Raw genomic sequence first — 9,912 nt, forward strand, 5'->3', positions numbered from 1 at the left:
CCCTCACCCTTCGGTGATGGATATGAAAACATGAATATTATTGCCGTTCAGAAATAGTGAAAGACAAGAACTCTTATTTAGCATAGACTTTTTAATATTTATTTTAATATTCGCTTTGTCCAGTCAAGGTGAAATTGTATTGAGATGAGGTTTTAGTTGGTAGGAAACATGTACGGGAACACTAGATGAGAATAGTAGTGACGTGTTATCAGCCTATGCAGCAGGTAAGTTACTCAGACGAATTGTGAGACCTGAAATGAAAATTTGTTTAGAGTATTGGACTGAAAACACCTCCTTTGGTCAGTCAATCTTCAATTTTATATATAGTGGATCTATCTTTGTCAACTGTAACATACAAATGTTTGTTTTGCAAATAGGATTTTACCAGCAAATATATAGGAGTTCGAAGGAACTTTTTAATTTTAAAAAGTAGCCCATCATGGCAGGTTTTATTCCAAGGTATTTTCCACATCTAGGAAAACACTAACGCAATAACTTTTCAATGGCTTTTCTGATGTACGAAACAATGCGATGATTTTGCGCAGTGGTATCATTTTTATTCCTAAATTCGAGTCGGCGATCAGGAATAATAAGCTTTCGCTCTAGAATTGAGAGTAGTCTTAAGAGATATATCTTCTCAAATATATTTGAAAAAGTAACCAGTAAACTAATTAGTCCGTACGTGCATTCCTGCCTTAATATGTTTAGTCACGTAATTGATTGAATCTTAACGTATTGTGTAAAATTAATATTGAGAAGATGAGAGGCCTAGGTGGTAAAGATTTAATAGCTTTTTCACCTAAAAAAACTTAATCATGAAATTGCTTAACGTTTAGTAGACCAATTCATGTGGTTTGGGCTGGTTAGAAATTTTTACTTTGTGAAATTTATTTTGTGTTTGAAGTTCTACAAACATTATTTTCGACTTTCTCCGTATCATTTCTGCGGTAATCTCGGGATATGGGTCCTAAAGGAGCAATTCGTCTGGTCGGTCGTCAAAGACGTTTCGTAACTTTCCTTAGGTAATGTCGCTCAACAATATCTGAATTGATGGATATTGATGAAAAATTGTTAATTTGCTCTTTTCTTATTTCCATTAGATGTGTCCTTTGTAGCTTCATTCATGCGCTTTATATATATTTATGTGTATTCAGTTAACAATACAAAGCCCTTTAAGGGCAAATTTAATGTATTGAAGTGACTACAAATAAAACACCGTCCGATCCGCATTGAATCATTAAAGTTTAAACTTTACACTAGATATATATCAATAATAATATTCTAAACTTCATCATAAAAGAATAAAATTTCAATAAGCATGAAGTGCATATCTCTTTCATTAATCAATAAATCCATATATCCAATAGAATTAACTAAAAGAAAATTACAATTAACTGCTGCAATTACAATTTAAAATTAGTAGAGTGCCCCAACAGTTCGCCGTAAGCAATTTGGCTCCCAACTATAGAAAATAGTTTCAACAAGAAGATTAAAATTATGAACCACTAAGTCCCCCAAACACTTGCTAATGCCTTTTTAATCATTTGGTGTTTCTCATCCTATTTCTTATTCTCCCTTTGTTTCTGTTTATAATATGTGGTGTAAATGTTTTTCTCTATAAATTTACATAAAAGTCGGTGAAACCTATGCTATGCTATGCTACGCCTGAAAACTTTTGTGTGTGCATTGTCTTCACTTTATTCAACTTAAATTTCAAAGCATGATCATAAAGTTGTTATGTGTTCAGCCCGAAATCCAAATTATGAAAAAAATTTCGTGTCTATTACCATCGTCAAATATTTTCCATCTCTAGTTTCAAAAACACAAATAATACATAGACTTAAAGAGGATGGGTGATATATTTAATAATTTGTGCCGTGCTTGTAATACCCAGCAGAATGATCTTTTAAGCATATTTAACGCCCAGTTAACGGAAGCCTCTACAACAATTCTGGAGATGCTTGAGTATTGTACACCGTTTTCAGTGGAAAATTCAAAAATGTGCCCAGATTACATCTGTTACAACTGTGTCAAACGCTTGGAAATATCATACCACTTCTTAAAAAGATATAAATTGGCACAACAAGAGTTTGAAGTATCTCATAAGCTTTTACATGAGAAAGGAAACATTGACAATACGCAGCAAACAACACTCCCTCATAAAGATGAAATGTACGAGGAGTACTTTGGAAAAGCATCCATCGTACAATACACAGTCGCCTTAAAAAACGATCTCGTCGCCAAAAACACAGAATCTACAACAAATTTACCGCCAGCAGCAGATGTAAATGAACTATGCCCTCTGTGTGGTAAAACGTTTTTTACCGAAAAAGCATTAAATTTGCACTTAAAAATCTTCCATAAACAAAAACATACGACTTCTTTAGCTTAAATGACATTTTAATTGTATTTAATAAAATTGGTACCAACAAACATTCGTTGCTGCAAGTTAATCCTTATGAACTTTCTCAGCTCTTGGGTCGTCAGGGCGCATTACTACGTAAGTCATTTTATATCGGCGGTTATCACCGTCGTGATTATAATAATTGACTAGACCAATCGCACTCAAACCGACTCCAATTATAGCCAGTACTGACCCGGCAACGATGTCAGGAATTTCATGCCAAGCGCGTGTCAACAAACCCACACTTCGACCTGCTGAAGTTGACATTGTTTAATACTAAAAAATTGCGTTGATTAAGTATTCTGCAAACAACAACTCCAGAAATTACCTACAAATTTTATATTACACAACAGAATAAATAGAATAGAGATGGAAGTTTATCCTATAATATAATATAAATAAATTATCGATAACATTCAGTGGCTGCGTTTTTTATAACCTGATAGCAAAATTAATTTACTGCGATAGCACACTAGGAAAGGATAATATTGTAACAAGAACAATACGAAAAACGCGTCCGATTTACTTTCATTTATTTTATATGTTAAAAAAATAATTCTAATAATTGTTTGCCCAAGTATAACCTTATATTAGTGGTTTCTTCACCGAAATTTTCATACACATTTTAGATAAACAATTTAACAAAACGATGTAAAATTCATACAAAATTGGCAGGTATAACTTAGTTTCACTTTTACAAAACACGCAAGATTTCGTCAATTTGAAAGCAAAAATAAGTAAAAATAATTATGTAATTTTTTTTTAAATCTTTCATTTATTTTTTAGTTTATAATTTTTTTTATTTTTACAGTTTTCTGATAAGATTAGTTTTTATCATTTGCTTTTATGTTTTTTCCATAAATCTTTTCAGGGCTCACAAATTTTCTCCTGTCTCTCATTCAGTATTTTACACTAAGGGAACTGACACAATGAGGCACTATTCTTATTTCGGGCTGAGCTTTGTAGGCTTATTTCTAAACTTAATGGGAATTGACAAAACATACCGTTCTACGTGTATACATAAAAATAAACCAAAAAAAAAAAGCGCACAAATATAAATGATAATCGTTTCTTTAAATTTTAAGGTTATTTATCTAACTTTTGTTTATCTTACACTAACGTACATTTTATTTATATTATGTGATTTACAATTTTGGTTTATGTCAAAGATTACTTTTAAGAAATGAAAAAGAAGTAATAAAGGCAATAAAACAAAATATATTCTTCAAATTCTTTTATTCTAATGGCCGTGCGAATACATTTGTCGAACGATATCCCAGATACTACGTCACCTTCACGCGTTTCAAAAAGTCGTCCGACCCAATATCTCGTTTATTTCAATTTTTTATCTAATCACTTTATGACTAATCAAGAAACAAGCTTGTTGTAACTTCCTTATTTTTATTTTTAAAATATATAATAATCTTAATACGTATTTAATCTTCTTTTTCTTTTGCATTGTTGTGGCCAATAGTAGTTCTTCGAGAAAGTGGAATTATCGTGGAATTATCATTTGTAAGTCTTTTTAACTTACCTATCTCTCTTTACAATTCAATTAAGTATTCTTTTCTAATTTAACTTTAATTGAAACATAAAAAAATTAATCTTTTTTCGTTTTTTTAAATATTTTTTTTAGCTCGTAAATTAAAAATTTCATAGAACAGAATTACTTAAATCTTTCTTGCTTGACCTCGAATCAATTAAATAAAATTTAACAAATGATTTTCTTTTAATATCACAAATATTTGGTGAGATGATATGCATGGGATAGAATAACTACATAGAACGATTTGTTTTTTTTTTTTTTGTTTTGATTATAAATTCTAACTCGAATTGGTAATCTACATCCACATCATTCCAACAAGTCAAACCGTGTACTAATTATTTTCAAACACAACACTACACGTATCCGGTATTAACCTATGATATGCTAGATGATGCGATAAGAAAGCTAGATAAAAATAAACGAGAAGCGATCACATCAAAGAATATATGAACATGCGCCGGGAAAGGGGAGATTTCGATAAGCAATCGCTTATTGAGATGAAGCGTAAAAATTGTGAAAATTAATGTCAACAAAGTCAACTGGATATTCATGGAAGTTCACGTTTCCAACATTAACTAGGACGTTTCTGTGATATTTTGATCACGAGGAATACAGAAGCTGGCATGAAACACTTACGGTTCGTATAAGAGCATCATAGAGGGTATTCAGTTTAAACTGAGATTTCGCTTGGTTTCATAAATCATTTAGAGTCTTACCATACTAAGTTAAGCTTAGTATAGTTAAGCCAGTATAGTTACTAGAAGGCAATTAAAATATATAGTGACAGTCACCGTCACATTCTTAGCAAATACGCACTGCTCATCTTTAGTAGACGGAGGTGCAGCAACATATACAAAAATAAGGCTTTACCGTTTGGAGGTAATAAGGTAAAATTTGTCAATTTTACTGCCATAAGCACTACTAACTCATAAGAAAAGCATATACTTTTTGTTTGCAAACGTCTCCGTGAAAATTGCTCTACGTTAGCAAGCATTCATTTAACAACGACACAAATATAAAAGATTAATATATGCTTGTATTATTATTATTATTATTATTATAAATTTAGCCAGAGAATAAATTCTAAGACTAAAGTTTTAAAGCACTAGCATCTAGGGCTATCGGCTTTTATTAAAAAACTCTACCACACTTGAGGTTTGAACCCACGACTATTGAGTTGCTAGTCGAGACTCTTGCCTACTCGGCCACTCAGGCGGATATGCTTGTATTAATTTGTTAATAATGTTTGAAATTTGCTACCATCTATTGTATTTCTTCTAGGAACATTTTTGAATATTTGGGTAGATTTGCAAAATATGCAATTTATGGGCGAAGTCTAGCAAAGCCTCCACATCAAATAACGGCGTTTTATTGATGTTTTTGCAACTTATATATTTTTAGCACAAAACGATTAAATTTTCTCGGTAATTAGTACTTTGCAAGTAATATAGTAAAAAGTATTTATAGTAAATTCGTTTCCGATATATAAATGTAAGAATATGGTGGAGTGATACTTGTCGCCATATTTTATTTAAGGTAACTTAAAAAAAAATTGGTAATTGTTACTTTAAAAAAAGCCGTCAGCAAAATTATATTTTCCATTACATAACCAACTTAAAAACACGGGTTGAAAGTTGGTCATAAAAAATGAAAGAAATGAAGGGAAATTTTATATTTTATTTTTAATTCAACTTATAAAAAATGTAGTCAAAAACGCAGAAATTATGTCATTGTTGAATAATTTATGCCACAACTTCATAGCTTTTTTGACACATACGTAGCATTAGTTTTGAGGAATCTCTTTAAAAATGCGTACAGTCATCCATTGGACGTTTAAAAATTCAGAACGTATTTGCTACGTATGCAGTAGATGGTATGAAATATAATGTCGAGAGAGACATTGTTTTAACCGGTATATTGCTTCCGATGACTACAGCAGAACTATGCGTATTGTGATAGTGGACATTCGATGAGGAAAATTAAAAATTCGTTAAAAGTAGAACCAGAAAGAAAATGCATCGCCAAATTTTTTTGCCGCCCAAGGAGAGGAGGACTAGGTTCGTCCGTTTATTTCTATTATTCAGAAATACGCGGTGGAGATTGCATAAGACTGGCGTATCATTCAAAGTCGACTGAGCTCTTTCTGCCGTTCGTCTAAATAATTGAGGTAGAAAGCAAGCTGATACTTGATATTCTTGTTTTACTTGATCGTGCACATCACGCTCAAAGAAGCCAAGAAACTATAAGAAAGATATGAGCCGAAAACTTAGAACAAATATTTGTCAAAATAAGTTAGCGCTTCACAGGGAGAACGCGTAATATCGGTACATAGTGTTACCCGCAATTGGCAGAACAGTGTAACATAACTTTCTTTGGGATATACTGGAGTAAAATTTTTTATAGTACCGAGATGACATAATGAGTAATGCGTTCACAGCAGTCAACAAGATATGCATTTTTGTCGTTACAAAATGAAAGATTGGTCGGACATAAAGTTACTGTCGAGAAGAATATTAAAAGGGAAAACAAAGTAAAACATTATTGAGAAATGTACATACTTGACGCAAGTAATAAACATAGACTGCCTAATTTTATTAATGACCAAAATTCCAAAACGCAAACAATTACTTTCGGTGCTTTTGTCCTCTGGTGCCATAAACTAAAAGGAAAGTACTGAAAGAAGAATTGGAGGGTTATAAAAATATAATTTAAAAAAATATACATATATAACTTATCTGGACTAGTGTTTTGCTTACTTACTTTTTTCATTCTTCTTCGTTGTATTTATTTGGACGTACATTCTTATTAACACACCAGTAAAATGTTAAATATTTCGTGGTTTAGTCTCAACTGAAACAATTTTCGCGATTCGGCAGCAACCCAGCCAAATAAACACACAAAACAATACTATCGAGTACCGTAAACTAGCCCTGTTGGTTTTTCGAAGGAATGTATATAATTTATGGGATGATTGGGAACAAATCTCGTGAAGCTTAGATGTTTACGTTATAAATTTATTTCTAAGAGATAGCATTGTCACTGAATAAACTAATTCTTACGAGCCTAATCAGAAGTGGAGCTATCATTAAACTCAAACATCACGAACCCAACGCTGCCTCCCTAGCAAAACTAAGAAGTTCACTGCAAGCGCACACCAATAGATCTATGTTTCGCTCTGCTAAAGCTGACTTTTTAAGTAAAATGTTCTCATTACATTATTTGCAAATAAATCTAATTGAGTGTGTTACACAACGTAATTTACTTCTTGACTAGTTTCACTCTTTATTTTCGTATTTCTTAGCAAAATATTTGTTTACTTTCACTTATGTTTGGCTTAATTGCAATTTTGTGGACTTTTTTTAATTAAGAGCAAAATTTACGTCTGGTTAATTATGTCGATATAAACTCGTCCATAAGTTAGAATCTCTAGTGAAAAATGTGTTTAAAAATTTATATTTGTGTATAGAACCTCCTTGATGTGCGCATCAAATTAAAATGTAAAATTTTGCTCCTTTTCTTAAAGAGAGTATTTCAACATTGATGACATTACATATAATGTTACATATAATAATGCGCCCGTTTTGCTTGCTGGAAGTCTTCTTGGGGCATTTTTCCATTGTAAAAGAAGCATTTTCGATGATGAGTTGATTTGGAAAACATTTTCTCCACTTTCAGCGATATGATGCCGTGTTATGGTTTGCATATAATGAGATTATATCGTTATAATTAAAATTCTAACCGGCGTTGAGCGATCCCAATAAAGGAAACTCTCTTCTAAAGGTATAACTACGGCCTTATCTAGTTGAAAACGAAGATTTCCTAAAAATAAATATATAAAAACATATATATATATATATTACATTTTTTTAAAGAATTCCATTATAATGTTGTTCACCTGATTTGTTAAGAAAACCATTTAAAGTTGCTTGATTTCTAAAAGTAGCAGCCAGAAACATTTTTACTTTATTCTGTTTCAATTTAAACACGTAATCAATGGCATGTAATAAATCATCAAAAACACTGCTGTCATACACAACATCGACAGCTAAAACTACATCTGGCAGCATTGTTTCCACTTCTTTCACTCAATTTATCGCTTTCCAGTCTACCACACAACATTCCAAAATATGATCGTTCATAAGCCATTTGTTATCTATTATTTCTTCTATGTGTAAAAAATTACGTTTAAAATTTTCTTTTATAAGCTTTATGCACGATAAACTGCCGTCAGAATAAAAGATGTTTTTGCTGACATAACCTGTAAATTATCAAACCACACAGGCCGGCACCAGATCCCAATTCTAAAATTCGTCGATTCCAAAGTATTGCTTTGTGGTGTAGAAAATAGTCCGTTAAGGCCAATGCTGCTTGCCAGCTACATAGTCCCGTAATACCATCGGCCACAAAACTTTTTGATTCTTTTAAACTGAAATAGACTTTTTCGCTCAGCATATAATGTTTAAAAGCAAATTTCTCTGATGACTAACTAACAATTTTTATTGCACTTCGCAGAAGCTTTCGTAGATCGAATCATGTATCTCAGAGCAGTATTGCTCTAAATAAGCAATCAGTTTCTTAAGGAAATTTAATTGATATTGTAATTTAATATGACGGACATTTTGCGGCTGCACGTAACCTTAACAACATCTTAATTGGCTATGGACCAATGATCCTTGCTGACTGTAGCGGTCTAACTATTGCTTCAACTATGTTCGCCGTCAAACTACAAATAAACTTAATGCAGATACATTAGACTTTAAAATTAAATTTATTAAGGTTTTCTTGCATATTTTGTAAACGGTTTTGTTGTTTTGCTTTTACCTTGTTTGCTAGAAGTCTTTCTTTTTAGGAAGCCTTAAGTTTTTTATGAAAACCGCTTACTCGTTACCAGATGTAATTTTAGTTTAGTAATAAAGTGTTGCGAATGGATTTGGTTGCTAATAGCAATTAGGAATTAGGAATCGGCCTTGCCGAAGCAGACGCAAAGACACCTAGTTAAATTTTCTCAACATATTGTTATTTCTTATCGCAATTCTCGAATTGAGTTTTGTTAAAATGGCGGTTTATATTATATTATGTACCATTCGGCCAAGAAGAGAAAAGCAACCGTTAAAAGAAGATTCGAGCGATAGCCAGCAGATGGTTTGTCACACGGGAACTTGAATTGTTTAACCATAAATTCTACTCGACGGATTTCAATCGAATAAAAATACGAGGAATAAAAATATATGAAATGTGTAAATAGCTTAGGTAAAAATAAAGCGGTAAAACAGAATATAAAAGTTGAAGACGATGAAGAGAGTGGAGAGATGGGAAGCGATGCTAATATTATATTAAGTCAATGGTTCTTCCTAAAGATGATTCAAAGCAATTTTTATGTTAACAGACCGAAGATACATTGTTGGCTCTTAATGATGAATCCAAACAAACCGGGCATTCGACTTTAAATGTCCCAATGATGTGTCGTAAAAAGCGCTCGTTGTCATTAAATCCAAAATTTAATTTTAAATAAAAATATAACCCATCGTCTAGTTGGAGCTTATAGCAACAAACACTTGTTCAACCGCTTTGATTTGTCATTGGGAAAATCGAACTGGCCTTTCCTGTTGCTGTATATTAATTTATTTTTTATTTATTTATTTATTTTATTTATTCCACTTATACTAGAAACTCAACTAAACAAATAACAGTCGAGTTCAATTGGCTCTTGATGCAAAACTTATATTAAATAACAATAAAATTGAGTATAAGCATAATAAAACAAATAAGAAAAAAAAAAGAAAAAAGAAAAAAAAGCATGTACACTATCAGCATAGGAGCACACTTACAACCGGTACAGGACCAAATTGCAAATGAACCTCTAAGCCATCGCAAACATGCATAAGCCTAGCAACCGATAATAAATTGACAATATGTAATTCACTTTCGAAACGTAACGACTTTTTAAGGATAAAAGCTAGTT

The 9,912-nt window shown here is 31.9% G+C and overlaps 2 protein-coding genes and 1 pseudogene across 3 annotated transcripts; 1 reads left to right on the forward strand and 2 right to left on the reverse strand.

Annotated features, from left to right (window-relative positions):
* Window positions 1-1,816: 1,816 nt before the first annotated feature.
* Window positions 1,817-2,401, forward strand: LOC119637361. The gene has a single exon (XM_038033338.1). It carries the CDS (start codon window positions 1,850-1,852, stop codon window positions 2,390-2,392), a length of 543 nt encoding a protein of 180 aa, XP_037889266.1. The 5' UTR covers window positions 1,817-1,849; the 3' UTR covers window positions 2,393-2,401.
* LOC119637362 lies at window positions 2,380-3,190 on the reverse strand. 2 transcript variants are annotated; one of them, XM_038033339.1, is made up of 3 exons: window positions 2,844-3,189; window positions 2,737-2,786; window positions 2,380-2,680 (listed from the first exon to the last, which is right to left on the reverse strand). In XM_038033339.1, exon 3 carries the CDS (start codon window positions 2,669-2,671, stop codon window positions 2,450-2,452), a length of 222 nt encoding a protein of 73 aa, XP_037889267.1. In that variant the 5' UTR covers window positions 2,672-2,680; window positions 2,737-2,786; window positions 2,844-3,189; the 3' UTR covers window positions 2,380-2,449. The 2 variants fall into 2 exon arrangements, with proteins under 2 accessions (XP_037889267.1, XP_037889268.1); XM_038033340.1 differs by having other exon boundaries at window positions 2,383-2,680; window positions 2,733-3,190.
* Window positions 3,191-5,164: 1,974 nt separating this feature from the next.
* LOC119637445 lies at window positions 5,165-9,387 on the reverse strand (annotated as a pseudogene).
* Between the last annotated feature and the right edge of the window lie 525 nt (window positions 9,388-9,912).

The sequence above is a fragment of the Glossina fuscipes genome, unplaced genomic scaffold (genome assembly GCF_014805625.2).
Source record: "Glossina fuscipes isolate IAEA_lab_2018 unplaced genomic scaffold, Yale_Gfus_2 59, whole genome shotgun sequence".
In the NCBI taxonomy this organism is placed as follows: Eukaryota; Metazoa; Arthropoda; class Insecta; order Diptera; family Glossinidae; genus Glossina; species Glossina fuscipes.